General features: G+C 40.3%; 1 protein-coding gene and 1 long non-coding RNA gene across 10 annotated transcripts in view; one reads left to right on the forward strand and one right to left on the reverse strand.

Moving 5' to 3' along the window:
- LOC100387073 (cell cycle control protein 50C) overlaps positions 1 to 8,195 on the forward strand; it is a 30,451-nt gene extending 22,256 nt beyond the window's left edge. The window contains exons 8-9 of one of the 2 annotated variants that reach the window (XM_078352212.1): positions 5,614 to 5,796; positions 7,413 to 8,195. In XM_078352212.1, the coding sequence (XP_078208338.1) occupies positions 5,614 to 5,796; positions 7,413 to 7,645 (416 nt within the window). In that variant the 3' untranslated portion in view covers positions 7,646 to 8,195. Of the gene's footprint in view, positions 1 to 5,613; positions 6,682 to 7,412 lie in introns of those variants that run through there. The other variant, XM_035274887.3, reaches the window with a different exon arrangement.
- The window catches only part of LOC103788426 (uncharacterized), a 144,695-nt gene that overhangs the window by 94,889 nt on the left and 31,235 nt on the right, over positions 1 to 18,571 (reverse strand). The gene's annotated exons all lie outside the window — the stretch shown is intronic.

Genomic DNA, 18,571 nt, shown 5'->3' on the forward strand with positions numbered 1-18,571 from the left:
GTCGAGATATTCCAAAGCATAATTATAGAATTTTAAAATTAAATCTTATACATATTTTGAACTCCCACTATGTAATACATTCAATTTTCACTTGCTCTTATAGGGGTACATTTCAATGTCTTCTTGTTTGCAAGCTTGGTTTTCAATAATTACAATTCTCTAAATCTTCTAAAACTAGAGTTTTTGGTATTCTGTATTTCAGATACTTTATTTAAAGATTTTCTTTTTTCTTTTCTTTTTTTTTTTTGAGATGGAGTCTCATACTGTCAGCTGGGCTGGAGTGCAATGGCATGCTCTCAGCTCACTGCAACCTCTGACTCCCGGGAGCAAGTGATTCTCCTGCCTCAGCCTCCAAGTACTTGGGATTACAGGTGCCTGCCACCATGTTCAGTTAATTTTTTGTATTTTTAGTAGACACAGGGTTTCACTATATTGACCAGGCTGGTCTCAACTCCTGACCTCGTGATCTGCCCACCTCAGCCTACCAAAGTACTGGGATTAGAGGCATAAGCCACCGCGCCAGATTTTCAACTATTTAAAATGTAACCAAAGTTAGAGGGCTTATTTACAGAAAAATTTCAAGATTGCTTTAGGATACATGGTTTGATATAGAAAAAAGTTATGTAAAGCCTTAAACCCTTCTAAAATTCTGTCTGGTTGATGATGTCCGACAAAGGGAGACCACATATACTATCACACTGAAGTATGCATTTAATTTAACATGTGTCATTCTAAAAATTTTGCAATGGAAAGTGCAGTTTTTCTAACTGTGAATATATAAGAATACTTAAATTTGTACAACTACAGCTCTTCTTTGGATTAACAAAATATTGTAGCTTATTTGGATACTATTGTGAACGATGTACGTACCATGACCAATTTTAAGTACATCTCTTCTCTGTCGATTTCTCAGTTTGCTAAGAGCATTTGCTGTGCCCCACCAAATTTGCAGTAAGGTTATCGCTGCAGAACCAAACAACTTAAACCTGATTGCTGGATTTTGTTTTGGGGGCTTTTGATTACTGTTTTTTGGTTTTTTTTTTTTTTTTTTTTTTTTTTGAGCAGAGTATCTCTCTGTTGCCCAAGCTAGAGTGCAGTGGCACAATTTTGGTTCACTGCAACCTCCACCTACCTGGCTCAAGCTATCCTCCCACCTGTACCTTCTGAGTAGTTGGGACTACAGGTGTGCACCACCACACCCAGCTAACTTTTTTGTTTTTTTTTTTGTAGAGATGGGGTTTCACCATGTTGCCCAGCCTGGTATTAAACTCTTGGGCTCAAGTGATCCACCCTCCTTGGCCTCCCAAAGTGCTGGGATTACAGGTGTGAGCCACCACACCTGGCCAATTGTTGAATTTTGTAACTGAACTTACAGTAACATTTATAATAATGTCAGAGTGTTCATCTTCAAAGACTGAACTTCTAAAAGGTTTGCTTTGATTTCATGAGGAATCAAATCCACAAAAATAAAATCATTATTATAATTAACTTTTTTGATTTTTCTATTTGAAGTATCTGAATACATTCATATAAAATTGACCTCATTTAACTATTTAGAAATTATTTTTGCACTAAGCCAACACATTAAAAGCTGCTCTTTGATTACGAAAAACAACAATAACTTGTAGCTAGGCACAGTTGTGCACACCTGTAATCTCAGCTCTCAACAGGGAGGCTGAGGAGGAGGGTTACTTGAGCCCAGGAGTTCCAGTCCAGTCCAGGGCAACAGAGCAACACCCCATCTCTAAACAAATAAACAAAACAAAAACAAAATGCAATAAAAAAGTGAAACTAGAAGGAAATTCATTTGATCTAAAAGTCATGCTCACACAATGATATATAAGTGGATCTTGTGTAGATTGTTGTCTTTGGACACAATCTTTAAAAACTAATCATCGATTTTTGAAGAAGATTCTGACGTTCTTCAGCAGATGTATATCTTTTGATTTTCACATGGTCATTCGAGACCATGGTACCCATGAGGGTGGTAAATATCAACCAACATTGCGGAAGTATCACATTCAATCATCTTTAAAAAACTGTACTGAACTGTACATGAAATACATGTTTTACATTTTTTAGCTCTTCACAGCTAAAATGAATTATTAAGCAAATAAGAAACTGATAAACAATGCAATAGTTCTATAGTCACATCATATAATAAGTAACAAGGCCAGGTGCAGTGGCTTACACCTGTAATCCTAGCACTTTAGGAGGCTGAAGCATGTGGATCACCTGAGGTCAGGAGTTTGAGACCGGCCTGGCCAACATGGCGAAACCCCATCTCTGCTAAAAAGACAAAAATTAGCTGGACATGGTGACAGGCACCTATAATCCCAGCTCTTCCACCCAGGGGGTGGAGGTTGGAGTGAGCCAAGATCATGCCACTTCACTCCAGCCTGGGTGAAAGAGCGAAACTTCCTCTCAAAAAATAAATTAAATAAATAAAAATAAAATAAAATAAAGTAACAAACTCACTGTTGCAAGAGAGTTCAAACTACTCTCAGCAGCACTGCTCAGCATCTAGTTCTCACACATGCATCATGTACCCATAACCTAACCTATAATTTCCCACGTTTCTCACTGACCCCGTTGATTTGCAGCCTGGAAGTTTCACACATCCTACAGGCTAACACAGAAAGAAACTATTGCCTACCTGGCTGGAATGCTTAACAGCTGGCATGGGTTACAGGGATATGTTTTATAATGTTTTGACTGGAAGGGTCTCGGGTTGACTTTCATATACAATCATACGTAAAAGTAAGCAGTCCATTCACTGCACATGAACATATCACACACTACTAGCTAAGATTATGGCTGGATGCTGGAAGGATGAAATTACATGTACCTTGTGTGGGATACATGCTACATCAGATGAGATCATGAACAACCGACATAAACTGGGATTTTGCTAGGCAAACTGATATATATGGTCACTATATCTATAATTGAGTTGCTGTTTTCAAAAGGGACTTGGCAACATTCTGTGGCATTTTCTTACCACATAACCACAGGACTACACGCAAAGGGCCCTAGCTTTCTCTCATCTCCTGCTGCACTTTGTTCTTACCTCTATTATAAGAGGTACCACATTATACTCTAATTATCTGTTTATATACCTGTCATGCCCACGGCCTGTAAATCATTGAAGAAGACTGGATCTTTTGGTTTTGTATACCTAGTGCTAGTGACAATTAAGACATGTTTAGGAGCATAGAATCAGGGCATCTAGAATCTATGGTGCAAAGAAAAAAAATAATTTTTATTCAAAAAAAAAAAAGAAATGCTCATAGATGAATAAATGGATCAATAAAATGACCCAAATGAACTTAGAAAATGAAGTTGATGTCTCTTAGACCATACTTTTCATACTCTCTGGAAATATGGTATGGGATAGAAGTAGGAATTGGTAGGTGAGAACCTGCATTTTTTTTTTTTTTTTTTTTTTTTTTTGAGATGGAGTCTTACTATGTTGCCAGGCTGGAGTGCATGACCTCGGCTCACTGCAACCTTCAACTCCTGGGTGCAAGCGATTCCCCTGCCTCAGCTTCCCGAGTAGTTGGTACTACAGGTGTGGGCCACCATGCTCAGCTAATTTTTTGTACTTTCAGTAGAGACGGGGTTTCACCATGTTGGCCAGGATGGTCTTAATCTCCTGACCTCACGATCTGCCCACCTCGACCTCCCAAAGTGCTAGGATTACAGGGGTGAGCCACTGCACTTGGCCTGAAACTGCATTTTTAACAAGCTCCCTGGGTGATTCTGATGTCAGTGGCTCATAGAACACCCTGCCTTCAGTCATGAGCTCAGTCCAAAGTAGAGAGAAGGTGAAGTCTACAGTGCAGACACCAAAGGCAATTTCAATTTTGATCAAAATTCTTCTAACAACAGTGATTGAAATCTTGGGAAGAGCCAAAATAAGTTGGCTCTATATTTACAGAAGAAGATGCTCCAGCAGAGGATTATTTCCCAAGGGAATAGAAGTGTACAAACATATGTCAGCAGATGAACCCAACCACACTCCACAAATGCTTTTACAGCCACCACAGTCCATGCTTAGAAACAGATCTGGGTTTCTTTTAAGAGAATATAGTTTAGTCAGTAGTCAGAGTTGAGAAAGAGTGGCTCCCTATTTAGCATTCTAGCTTCCTACAAATAGTAGAACTGGCCTTATGGAAGTAAAAATTTCATTAAGCAATTTACTCCTTATGACTAGCTCTTTACCATTCCGTGTGTTTTTTTGGCATCAGATTTAATTGGAATCTTTCATTCCTTTATCAAGTACTTATTTAATACCTACTATGGGCCAGGCACTAGACTCAATGCTAATGAAAACAGAGATGAGGATGACAGTATTCTCGAGTATCCTGTAGAGTGGGAGAGACAAACGTGCCTCCTGTTGTAAAGTAGGAAGTGTGAGAATGTCGGTAAACTCAACAGGCTCCTCTCCTGGAACCACCCTCCACCCTGTGCTTCCAACATTTCTGCAGCTCCCAAACCTACCAGGCTTCCTGGCTTGAGAACAGGCTCACAATGTCTTTGCTTTCCACCTCCTCCCACTTAACCAATTTCTCTTCTTTCCTTCCAGCTTCAGCTCTTAGTTGCAGTGCTGCAGTAACCCAATCTACATAAGCCAATCTTCATGCCATGATTATTTCCTTACAATACATTCCTAGAAATAGAATTTCTGGGCCAAAATGTAGGCAAAATATTAAACCATTAAATGCAGCCTCCTAGATTGCCAAAGAAGAAGTGAATGCACCTATCTGCTCTGTACAAGAGTTCTCATTTCTATTGCCTTTTCAATGGTTGTCACTTTTTTTGTTAAATATTAACCAATTTTTAGATGAAAATGGTATCTTGGTTTAATTTGCATTCCTTAGACTACTAGTAATATTAAATAAAATAAAGATGCTTCCCAATGAAGGTTTTTAAAAACATATACCCTATGTTTATGACTGAATGCAACCACCATGATCATTTTGTTCTGTTTTTTAAATGCTTTATATGCATTGAATGTAGCTGAAGACACAGTATGCTAATAATTTGATAGTCTGCTCTTCTTTTTTTTTTTTTCTTTTTTAAGACAGAGTCTTACTCACTGTATCTCCTAGGCTGGAGTGCAATGGTGTGATCTCAGCTCACTACAACCTTCACCTCCCATGTTCAAGCAATTTTCCTGCCTCAGCCTCCCAAGTACCTGGGATTATAGGAATGCACCACCATGCCCAGCTAAGTTTTATATTTTTTGTAGAAACAGGGTTTCACCACATTGGCCAGGCTGGTCTTGACCTCCTGACCTCAAGTGATCCACCCACCTGGGCCTCCCAAAGTGTTGGGATTACAGGCATGAGCCACTGCACCCGGCCAATATTCTGCTCTTTTTTAACTTTATGAAAATATCATGATCATTTCCTTAGAATCTTTAAAGCCATTATTTTTCATGGTTGTTCACTAAGATAACACACACATACACACTTTTTTAAAAAAGTGTAATTTCTATTTCTATTTCCTCAAGAATGCAGAGGTTCTTTCATTCTCTACATTCTAAAGAAAACAGAAGAAGATAGATGATTTTTTTTGTCCATCATATCCCTTATTTTCTTCCCACAGGAACCACAAAGCCCCCAAACTGGCCCAACCCTATCTATGAGTTGGATGAAAAGGATCCAAGAAACAATGGCTTCCTCAATGAAGACTTCATTGTGTGGATGCCGGGAGCTGCCTTTCCCACTTTCAAAAAACTGTATGGTCGACTCAATCAAACACACCATTTTAAGGAAGGCTTGCCTGCTGGTAATTATAGTTTCAACATAACCTATAATATCCTTTTATAGCCATTTTCTTTCTGGAGATAGAAAACCTGGCTATTGGTTGTTGAGTTATCTCATTCTATGCTTTTCTATTTTCCAGTCAAATCTGTATACAAAAAAAATACGTGAGGGATGATAAAATTCTCCTAGTCCTTCTCCACGGGACTGACAGATTAACAACAGAAAAGCATATGAATTTTACGCTTTTACATTTACATGTGAGCCCTTACAAGAAAAATGGAGACCCAAAGAAGTAACTCAAGTCTAAGTACTTGTTGTACTAGGTTGAACAAAGAATGGCAATTGTAGAAATGTAACTAGGAAGCAAAGGTTCGTTTAACAAGGTTTTTTTTTTTTTTGGAGATTTGTCTCAATCTCGACGCTCTGTCTCTGGCGATAAGCATGTTTATTTTCAGCTAGGCACAGTGGCTCGTGCCTGTAAACCCAACACTTTGGAAGGTCAAGGTGGGAGGATTGCTTGAGCCCAGGAGTTCAAGACCAGCCCAGGCAACATAGTGAGACCCCTGTCTTTATAAAACAATTTTGTAAAATTAGCTGGGTGTGGTGGCACACACCTGTGGTCCTAGCTACTTGGAAGGCTGAGGTGGGAGGATCACTAGAGTCCTGGAGGTTGAGGCTGCAGGGATTGCACCACTGCACTCCAACTTAGGCAACAGAGCCAGACCCTGTCTCAAAAACAGTTTATTTTCTCCTGGTATAGAGAGGGCATTTTTCACATGAGAGTTTTATCTCCTGCTTTCAGAAGAAAAGGGAAGTCACCAGCCTGAGCAACATTGTGAAACCCCGTCTCTACAAAAAGTGCAAAAAGTTAGCTAGGTGTGGTGGTGCACAGTCCCAGCTACTTGGGAGGCTGGTGACAATGAGGAATTCTGATGGAAAAGAAAAGAGAGAACTAGTTTCCTAATAATTTCCCTTGTGCCTTTAAATAGCACATTGCCAAATGGCTTGAGGCCCTTTAATAGCTTTGCTGGGAAATGCCTCCGTCCTGTGCCGTTGCTATGAGAAACCTTTCTTTGTTTATTAGTTTGGTTTACAAAAGGCACCAGATGTTTAAAAACCTCAGGCCACATATATAATCAAAATGACATCATCCAAATGCTAACGATAGCAAACCCACTTCAAACACTTGCTCCCCAGCAGTGGGGGATATTGGCCTTTTCAAAACCCAGATGAATGTACCACCTTTAGTTCGACCACCAAAAATGTTTTGTGACCTTTTTGTTTGTTTGTTCTTCACTTCCCTTGCAGAATTTTCCCTGAGGTAGGAATGCAAACCTTAGCCTATTAAATAAAGGACTATAGCCTGCCCTGAGTCTCCTGATACATATATAAAAATTTAGGTTTGTATTCTTTTAATTTCCTTGAGTTTGCCAAAGGAAATTAAATATATTTGCTCATTATTTCAGTTGTCTGTAAGTCATTTAGATCTTTGTCACAATCTCTTTTGTAGCTTACAACTATGTGGAGGGAAGGCTTGTTTTTATTCTCATTCCGGCAAGATACAGAGTACTGCTTGGTAAAGATTAAGTTGTACAATATGAGAGTAAATATTTAACCTTTTTTTTTTTTTTGAGACAGATGCCAGGCTGGAGTGCAGTGGGGAGATCTCGGCTCACTGCAACCTCCACTTCCCGGGTTCAAGCAATTCTCCTGCCTCAGCCTCCCAAGTAGCTGGGACCACAGGCATGCACCACCATGCCCAGCTAATTTTTGTATTTTTTAGTAGAGACAGGGTTTCACCATGGTCTCGATCTCTTGACCTCATGATCTGCCTGCCTCAGCCTCCCAAAGTGCTGGGATTACAGGCGTGATTAACCATTTTTTACCTGTTAAAAAAAAGCAATTTTCTACATGTCAACCTAATATTCAGTATATGCAATACTAAAAATGTGAAGTGTTGAGACAGATCCTTAACAGGTCTTCTTAGATTTTCCAGTAACCAGGTTCCAGGGAGAAAAATCAGTTGTTCTTTCCACCCTGACATGGTGTGGGGGGAATAGCCTTTTCTTAGGTCTTGCCTACACAGTGACAGGAGCTGTGACATGGTTGGCCTCCTTTGCCATGATGGCAATTCACACGATGCTGAAAAGCAAGAAAAGGTCCTTCTTCCATCAATAAAGTCAAGCTTTAAAAAGAAAAGGAGGAAGCAAAAAAGGACAGTGAACAGAAACAAAGATATCTGAAGGGCTTGAAATGCCTGGGATGTTTCAACAATGGGAACTAGAACTGACTGAACCAAAATCAATTTCAAATAGACAATGAAGAGAACTTTAGAGTTAAAAAGAAGGAGAAGAGGGGAGGCATAATTATATGTAGTAAAATGTCCTTGGAATGGGGAGAATAAATCACCCTTGAACTCTAGACCAATTCTCCAGTATTTATTTGAAGTCCTTGAGCCCGAAGGCAGGTGAACTCTGCAAAAGAGTGCATCACCAGAAAAGAGCAAGCAACCTGGGGTACCGAAGATTAGGTAAATCCTAACCATCAGATCAGGCTCCAATCATGAATCTTCACTGTTTACACATATACACCATGGAATACTATGCAGCCATAAAAAATGATGAGTTCGTGTCCTTTGTAGGGACATGGATGAATATAAGAACAGAAAATCAAACACCACATGATCTCACTCATAGGCAGGTATTTAACAAGGAGAACACATGGAAACAGGGAGGGGAGCATCACACACTGGGGTCTGTGCGGGGGAACTAGGGGAGGGATAGTGGCGGGGGGAGTTGGGGAGGGATAACATGGGGAGAAATGCCAGATATAGGTGATGGGAAGGAAGGCAGCAAAACACACTGCCATGTGTGTACCTATGCAACAATCTTGCATGTTCTTCACATGTACCCCCAAACCTAAAACACAATAAAATATATATTTAAAAAAACAAAAGAAATGTTCTTTTTTTCTTTCTTTTTTTTTTTTTTTGAGATGGAGTCTCACCCCATCACCCAAGTTGGAGTGCAGTGGCAAAATCTTGGCTCACTGCAACTTCCACCTCCCAGGCTCAAATGATCCTTCTGCCTCAGTCTCTCGATTAGCTGGGATTACAGGAGTGGCCACCATGCCTGGCTAATTTTTGTTATTTTATTTTATTTACTTATTTATTTGAGAGCGAATCTCACTCTGTTACCCAGGCTGGAGTGCAGTGGTGTGATCTCGGCTCACTGCAACCTCCGCCTCCTGGTTTCAAGCAATTCTCCTGCCTTGGCCTCCCGAGTAACTGGGATTACAGGCATGTGCCACCACACCTGGTTAATTTTTGTCTTTTTAGTAGAGACAGCTTTCACTCTGTTGGCCAGGCTGCTCTCAAACTCTTGACTGCAGGTGATCCATTCACATCACCCTCCCAAAGTGCTGGGATTACAGGCTTAAGCCACTGGGCCTGGCCTAAGTCTTGTAATTTTAATAGAGACAGAGTTTTACCATGTTGGCCAGGCTGGTCTCAAACTCTTGACCTCAAGTGATCCGCCCGCCTCCACCTTCCAAAGTGCTGGGATTGCAGGTGTGAGCCACCATACCTGGCCTGAAGTTGTTATAGCTATCCCAATAATTTTTGAACTAAGTTGAGAATCATGATGATTTTTGAAAACTGAGTTTTTTCAATGTTCTCCCCTTTCTACAGAGTTAAATCTTGTTTTCTCTGCTAAGAACAGACCAAAGGTTATGGCAATGTCCCGAGCACTCAAAATACAGCCAAGCACCAAAAAGAAAGGCCAGAATCTTCCCTAGATTTATCCATTTGGCCAAGAGGGAAGCGTTGAAAATGACTGATTGTCAAAAACTACTCAGCATGTTGAAGGCACAACAATTCTAGAACTTATATTGGGATGACATGTTCAAGAATACAAATGATGAAGTAGATTTATGATACTTGAGTTAATGTTTTGAGGAAGGTTCTCAGGGTCTCTCTTAAAAGGCTTTACTTCCTGCCAAAGGTCCCTGACAGACTATATGGAATACTTAGTGAATCTGTCAGGACATGAAGCCCCACAGATTTGTGTACCTAGCTAACCACAATATTATCCTTTTTAAGACATTTTTATGTTAAGTTTTTAGAGATGGGAGAAGCTTTATTCTGATGCTTCTAGGAGCAGAATTGCCATTGTTAAATAAAAATACAGTACCAACACACATTCATCTCTTTAGGCACCAAGGAAGCATTTCTTTGTTGCAACTTTCTGCATTTGTCACATAATCAAATGCTTTTCTAAAAGATAAGATAGTTTTAAGTACCTTAGAATCATTCCCCTATCTTACCTTCCATCTGTAACCAATTACCTCTGACCAGGTGTGGAGATAGAATAATTCCCCTTGTCCACCACCAACCATGTCCACATCCTAATCCCCGGAATGTGTAAATGTTGTATTAAATGTCCAAAGAGACTCTGCAGATATGATTAAGGACACTGCTATAAGGAATGGTCCTGGGTGATTTGGATGGGTCCACTGCAATCACAAGGGCCTTATAAGAGGGAGGCAGGAGATAAATGGAGTAGCAGGAGATGCAGCAGCAGAAACAGGAGGTTGGAGTGAGGCGAGGAAGTGGCCATGACCCAAAGAACGTAAGTGGTCTCCAGAAACTGAAAAAAGCAAGAAACAGATTCTTCCCTGAAGCCTTCAGATGCTCTGCTGACACTCTGATTTGATCTGCAGAGATGTAAGAGAATACATTTACCTTGTTTCAAGCACGGAGGGTATGGTAATTTGTTACAATGGCGATAGAAAATGAACATATCGGAGGTTGGCAATGTTTTGGTCATCTGTGTAATTGTTTCTGGAGCTTAGATAATCTATCCAGAGCAGAGAACTTGGAAGCAACAAGGCTCACACATAACCCAGGCCTACAGACTTACAATCCTGGGCTCATGGCCTCCGAGTTCACACGCCTCAGTTATGGTGCTGGTTCGGAAAGGCATGAGCACATTTGTTACATCTAAACATTGCTTGTCAGCTTATGGGATGCTGGATTAGTTAGGGTTCTACAGAGAAACAGAATCAATAAAGTGTGTACAGATGGATGGATGGATGGACAGACGGACGGACGGACGGACGGATGGATGGATAGATTGATTGATTGATTTTAAGAAATTGTCGAGGCTGGCCAAGTCCAAAATCTGACAGGAGAGGCCTCTCAGGAAAGAGTTGCAGTTCAAGTCCAAGGCAGTCTGCTGGACAAGCAGGAAGAGCCGATGTTATAGATGAAGTCTACAGGCAGTTCCCTCTTGCTCTGAAGTCAGCCTTTTGCTCTATTTAGGCTTTCAGTGGATTAGATGAGACCCACCCACATTATAGAGGGCCATCTGCTTTACTTGAAGTCCACTGATTTAAGTGCAAATCTTACCAAAAATACCTTCACAGAAACATCTAGAATAATGATTGACCAAATATCAGGATGCCCCATGGCCCAGCCAAGTTGACATAAAAAATTAACCAGCACATCTGCCAGGAAGGCATCTGCATCCACCAAGTGGTCCAACGTTTTCCCAACAAAGCATGTCGTTTAACTTTATGCTAGAGCCAGCTTAATGAAAAGGACCTATCCGAAAACACAAGTCATATCCATAAGAAGCTAAACCCTTCAAGAAAAATGCATAGCCAGAATTTATGACAGAATGGAGATTGTTCCACTCTTTTTTGCTGCTTCTCCACAAGTCAATGCATCCAAAGCAGTTTATCTTTGCAGGACTCCCACTCTTCTGTACAATCTGGCAGCCATATTCCTTAACCTCAGTAGGGGAAAAGCATCATCATTCACAATTCACTCCCTACCCACAATGGGAAGCTTGACTTTTCTGATTTTCTTTCTCATCTATTCTTTCTCTCCTCTTCCCCCTCTCATCATCTTGCTATTGTCACCTACCTCCACTTTTTTTTTTTTTTTTTTTGAGGCAGGTCTCACTCTGTCACTCAGGACGGAGTGCAGTGGTGCAATCATAGCTCACTGCAGCTTTGACCTCCCAGACTCAAACAATCCTCCCACCTCAGCCTCCTGAGTAGCTGGGACTACAGGTATCCACCACCATACCCAGCTAGTTTTTTTTAGTAGAGATTGGGTCTATGTTGCTTAGGCTGGTCTCGAACTCCTGGGCTCAAGTGATCCTCCTGCCTCGACTTCCCAAAGTGTTAGAATTACAAGTGTAAGCCACTGCTCCAGGCCATCCCTCCACTTTTCTAATTCTTCATCCTTGTGCTTTTGTGAACTGGTTGGTGAAAATTTAGAAAAACTGAAAAAGAAGTGCTATTCTACTTTTTCTCCAACTCTTTGCAACAGTGTGGAGATGGAGGAGATATAAAGTGAGCGTGAGATTGAGAGAGAACAAGAATCAACGAGAGACTCTGAGCGTGTCAGTGTGTGTGTTTGTCAGTGTGTGACTGTTTAGAAACTCATTGGGGTTTTGAGGCACTTTTATTTTGGTGTATATTTTAAGTGCAAGGGCAAAGGCAGTAAGTATAAAATCGGGTAGGATGAAATTATGGGTGAATGAAAGTGTAGACTTGACCTTTATTTGAAATTTACTTGTTAAAATCCCTACCTTGTGTGACAAGTTCACAATGTTGAGGATACCAAAATGAGCCACCTGGGGCCTGTGTTTTGAAGGCACTAATCATCTCATACCAATCTTTGTGCCCTTTTGAATCCACTTGCACTCAGCCCACATGCTTGTGCATGATTCCATGCCCTCACACACATAGGTTCCCCTCGGTTTCCTGTATGTCAGTCTCTTCCCCCACCATCCCCAGCAAAGACAGAAAAGGTAATGCCCTCACGGGGCTGTAGCAGGCTTCCAACTCCCCCTGGGTTCTCCCAGAGCTCCTAAGTCCATGTAGAGGTGTTCAAATTGATAGAAACCTACTGATTTGGACAAAACAGTATCTCTCCCAGCCTACAATAAGCCTTTCTGGATGAAGCCTGGGTTTTCATCTGGTTTGTTTCATGGTACAGGCTTTATTAACTAAATTTTAATAAGAGAAAACCAGCTTCGGACAGCTGCTGGTGGTTTTCGTCTGCAATGTGTCCAACAATCACACAGTGCCGTGGCCTGTGGTTGTCAACACTGTTGTCTCTGGATGTTCACAGGTGATAGGACTGCACAGCAGATTTCTGCTGGCTTCTCCACTGGGTGAGAAACAGGGAAGCCCATGTCTCAGAAGGGGGCTTCTTGGAGCCTGGGAGTCACTAAGGCATTCAGCCCAGGGTCACATTCGTTAGGACTGTCTCACGATTCCATTGTTAACTCCGCTTTGGTTTGGCAAATAGAAATGTGGCCTTTTGAAGTATTTCTCACTACTAAGCAGGTTCCTAAAAGCTTTATTTTCCTTTACCTGGCGACAGTGTCGATGTTTCATTAGCACTTCTTAATTATATGCATTTTGGGGTATGTTATGGCCCCTTTAAAAAAATCTGCATGTCTGCCCTTCCCTTAAAATGGCTATCTGGTAAAATGATTAGAAGAGAAGGAGATGAAATTATGAGATCTTCATTGCAGCGACTCAGAGAGTAGCAAGAGCAGCTCATTTAGAAGGGGAAAAACTTAACTGCAAAGAGTCAGGCTTGTGCAATATCTCCATTCTAATCTTGTGGTGGCTGCGAAGTGATTCAGAGCTATTCTGACAAATGTAGAAACTTTCAAAGTCTGGGGAGTGAAATATTGTCTAATAATGAATCTTCCTTTTTTGATTACTGTGGAACCTGCATCCTGCTTTCAGAGGCAGGATTCAGTTTTCTTATTCGTTTTCACCACATTTGGAATGGAAAAATTGAAATCATTGCTCTAATGGCAAGAAACATCTTATGGTGCTCAGAGCCAGCAGGCAGTACAGACAGGCGCAGACGGGGGCGCCTTTTGCTCCTTTTTTGTATGGAAAGAGCTTCACTCCACTGAAATAGATGATTTTCTAGTAGAGGCTAACATTGTAATAATTAAATACTTTTTTTTCTTTATTAGGATTTCTCAGTTTTATGTCTCTAATTGACATCTATGGACCAGCCAGAAAAATGTATTATTCAGTCTAAGGTCAGGGACTTTTGAGAGGTCCAGGAGGTCCCAACTGGTGTGTGGAAACTCGAGCTGCAGAACTCCAAAAAGTAGGCAAGGGTGGGAGAGGCAAGCAGAGCCTTTATCCAGGAAAAGTAGGCAAAACTTTTGGATTTCCGTATTTCTCCTAAAGGTGAAAAATGAGGAAAGAAAACTGAAAGGGAGAAGGGAAACAGGAAACAAAAAGAATTAATGAGGATTGAGCCCTTTATGTGCCAGCCCAATTAGAGGTGCTTTACCCACATTACTGCATTTAATCCTCACAATGGGGTGAGGCAAATCTGTTGCCTCTCCAGGAGTCACTTCCCTCACCTTCCATCCCTCCTGTCCCAGCCCACATCACATGACTTAAATGCTAGAGACCCACTTTGCCTTCATGTTAACAGATGACCAAGCGACCCAGTTCTGACTACAGGACATAACACTAAGTCTGTGGGGGGATTTGGGAAATAGTTTTCCTTCAAGACAAAACAAGCACACATGAGAAGAGAGAGCTCTCTCATCACCTGAGCTGCCTCTGGCTTCCTACATACCAATGCAATTGTCTAAGGACCTAGCAGCTGGAGCTACAGCAGCCATCTTGCAAGAAGGAGACCAAAAGTCTCCATGTGAGGGCAGTGGAATGGAGGATGGAAACAGTTTCATTCTTCATGACATTGTTGAGACCACTGATTGAGCCCTAGAACCACCTACCTCTGGATGTCTTTTGTGTGAAATAATAAACCTCCTCATTATTTCAGTCACTTTTAGATGGATATTCTATTACATGCAGTCGAAAGCATTCTAATAGACACAATACGCCTATTTCCATTTTACTAACTTTGTTTCATCCAACAAATCAGTAAAATTAATTCATTGACCACTAGAGTAGAAACCAAAGAGAGTGGCTTTATAACCTCTCTGAAAAAATACCTTGTACAGCCCTTTAGTTTTTAGCATCCTAAATTTCCTCCTCACTGTCCTTCATGTATAGATAACACATGATGGTCATGAAACGACCATGTACCACAGACGATAACCTTATTTTCTATTATTTCTTGTGGCATAGGTGCTAAAAGCTTAATCCCAGTCATCGACCGGTAGCCTTAGAATTTGGCCAACACCCTCCTCCACTGAGAAGACAGAGACACATACAAGTTTAGAGGCCAGTACTGTGCAGCCAATCTAACATATGAACCTTTGATTATGACCTCTAACTATGATAATGATATCAGGTTCACAGTTTGGGACAGTTCTGCAGAAAAATAAGGATGCTGCTCAAAATGGTTCTTAGCAAAATCATCAGTCACACTTAAGTTTTTAGTCACAGACATAACACATTACATACTACATGACATTTTCAAAAAGACAAAACTATGACAATAAAGAAGATTAGTGGTTGCCAGAGGTTCAAGGTAGGAGGAGGATGTGACAATAAAGAGATGGCATGCAGGAGTTTTTTGGGAAGTGATAGAATTGCTCTGTATCCTGATTGCACCTGTAGTTACGCCAATCTATACATGTTTGTTCCCTGAAGTATCAATCACATAGCAAACATCATAGTCAACAGTGAAAGGCTGAAAGTGTTTCCTCTAAGATCAGGCACAAGACAAAGGTAATAGAGCAAGAAAAAGATATCCACTTTCACCACTTCTAATCAACATAGTACTAGAAGTCCTAGCCAGAGCAATTAGGGAAGAAAAAGAAATAACAGCATCTGAACTGGAAAGAGGTAAAACTACTCTGTTTGCAGGTGACAAGATCTTATATGTAGAGCAGCCTAAAGAGCTCACTGAAAAAAACTGTTTGAACTAATAAATCCAGCAGAGTTGCAAAATAAAAAATCGACATGCAGAAATCAGTTGTGTTTCTCTACACTAATGATGAACAATCCCAAAAGAATATTCGGACAACCATTCAACTTACAACAGCATAAAAAAACAATTGGGGGTCCAGGTGTGGTGGCTCACACCTATAATTCCAACAGTTTGGGAGTTGAAGCCTGGGAGTTCAAGACAAGCCTGAGCAATATAGAGATACCTTGTCTCTACATAAAATTTAAAAAATTAGCTGAGGGGCCAGGCATGGTGGCTCATATTGTAACTCAGCATTTTGGGAGGGCAAGGCAGACAGATCCCTTGAGATCAAGAGTTTGAGACCATCCTAGCCAACATGATGAAACTCCATCTCTACTAAAACTACAAAAATTAGCCAGGCATGGTAGTGCATGCCTGTAGTCCCAGCTACTTGGAAGGCAGAGGCACAAGAATCGCTTGAGCTTGGGAGGTGGAGGTTGCAGTGAGCCAAGATCATGCCACTGCATTCCAGCCTGGGAAACAAGTGAGATACTGTCAAAAAAAAAAAAAATTTGCTGGGCACGGTGGTGGTGGCGGCACACTACTGTGGTCCTGTCTACTCAGGAGGCTAAAGTGGGGGGACTGCTTGAGCCCAGGAGGTTGAAGCTGCAGTGAGCCATGACAATGCCACTGCACTCCAGCCTGGGCAATCGAGCAAGATCCTATCTAAAAAAAAAAAAAAAAAAAATATATATATATATATATATATATATATATATATACACACACATACACACATACACACACACACACTCACACACACACACACACACTCACACACACATATAATAATAGAGACACATATATAAATATATATAAATAATAATTTGGAATAAAGCTAAAAATAAGGTGAAAGACTTTTACATTGAAAACTATAAAATGTTGCTGAAAGAAATTAAAGAAGACATCAATAAGTGGAAAGAAGTTCAATGTTATGGATTGAAAGGCTTAATATTATTAAGATATTAATACTACCCAAAGCAATCTACAGATTCAATGCAATGCCTATCAGCATCTCAATGGCTTTATTTTTGCAATAATGGAAAAATCTATTTCAAAATTCATAAGGAACCCCAAATAACCAAAACAATCTAAAAAAAGAACAAAATTGGAAGTCTCACATTCCTGACTTTAAAACTTACTAAAAAGCTATAGTAATTAACACAGTGTGATACTGGCATAAAGACAGACATATAAACCAATTGAATATGATACAGAATCCATAAACTCTGGCATATATGATCAAATAATTTGTGACAAGGGCCAAAACCATTCAGTGGTGATTTCAACAAATGACATCAGGAAAACTGGATCTCCACATGCAAAAAAAAAGAAGAAAAAAAAAAGAATTTGGATCCTTACCTTATACCATATGCAAAAATTATCTCACAATGTATCTAAACATAAGATATAAAACGAGAAAACTCTGGTAAAAGCTTCACTACATTGGATATGGCAACGATTTCTTGGACATAACACTAAAGGCAGAAGCAAGAAAAGAAAAAATAGACAAACTGGATATTATTATAATTTTAAAATCTTGTGCATCAAAAGAGACTATCATCACTCTCAACAAAGTGGATTCAATCCACTACACAGGTTCAATGAAACAAGATGTATACTGAGCCTGACTCCCTGTGGTGAACATGAATGATGGTGTCATTTTCTTGCGGGCAACAGCTATAAAAGCGCTTCCCTCATTATAACCCAAAATGCTAGAATTTCAAAATAATGACCACCTGCAACTCTCAAACAAACAAAACCATTAATGATTTCCAAAACAATGAATAGATGAAATGTGCAGTATTTTTTGAGGACAAAACAATATTACATTGATTATGCTATAAATTTTCCATTATCCTTACAATCTCATTTCTACTTTTAAGAATTTACATTCTTCTTGAAAGTGGATTTGAATTCAAAATTTATATATTGTTCAGTCAAACAAATTCTCCCTACAGAGATAAAATAAACTGTAACTTTAATTACTTTTCACCTACTGAGACAAGATACAATCTCCAAAGGATACAAAATATTTTACGTGTACTTGCCGCATTTGGAGAGACCCTCATCCTTCAATACTTCTGAGATAGTGATTGGGCCAACAGCAAGGAGTGCTTGAGGTAAATTCTGCAATTCTATATGACATAATTTAAATGTATCCATTTGTGAAAATTGACTTGCTGCATTTTCAGACAAAATTCAGTTAATGTCAAATTGAGGGAAGTGCTTAACCTCAGCAATTTAAATTTTGAAAAATACTCCCAGCCAGACATGGTGGCTCACACCTGTAATCCCAGCACTTTGGGAGGCCAAGGCAGGTGGATCACTTGCCGCCAGGAGTTCAAGACCAGCCTGCGCAACAGTGAAATCCTGTCTCTACTAAAAATACAAAAAAATTAGCTGGGAATCCCAGCTGCTTGGGAGGCTGAGGCAGGAGAATTGCTTAAGCCAAGGAGGTGGAGAAAAAAATAAGATTCCTGCCTTGAGGAATCAGGATGAGGTAGGAAAGCACAGTGATTAAACCCCTGGGGTCTCAGCACAGACTGCCCAAGTTCAAATCCCGACCCTGCCATTTATTATACAAACGATGTGACCTTGAAGAAGTTATTTCTCACTAACCCAGTTTTAAAAGGAAACAACAGCAAAGTATAATAGTCCTCCTTATCTGCATGGCACATGTTCCAAAACCCGCATGGATGCCTGAGACCACAGATAGTCCTGGACCCAATTGCTGTCACTTGGAACATGTTTCAGTTAATGTCTTCCACCCACAGATTTAATGCCTTTTCCATCGTAAGCAAGCACTGTTCACATACTGTGGCCATAACTTTTGCAGTCTGAGGTACAACAGCAAAAC

The sequence above is a fragment of the Callithrix jacchus genome, chromosome 15 (genome assembly GCF_049354715.1).
Source record: "Callithrix jacchus isolate 240 chromosome 15, calJac240_pri, whole genome shotgun sequence".
Classification (NCBI taxonomy): domain Eukaryota; kingdom Metazoa; phylum Chordata; class Mammalia; order Primates; family Cebidae; genus Callithrix; species Callithrix jacchus.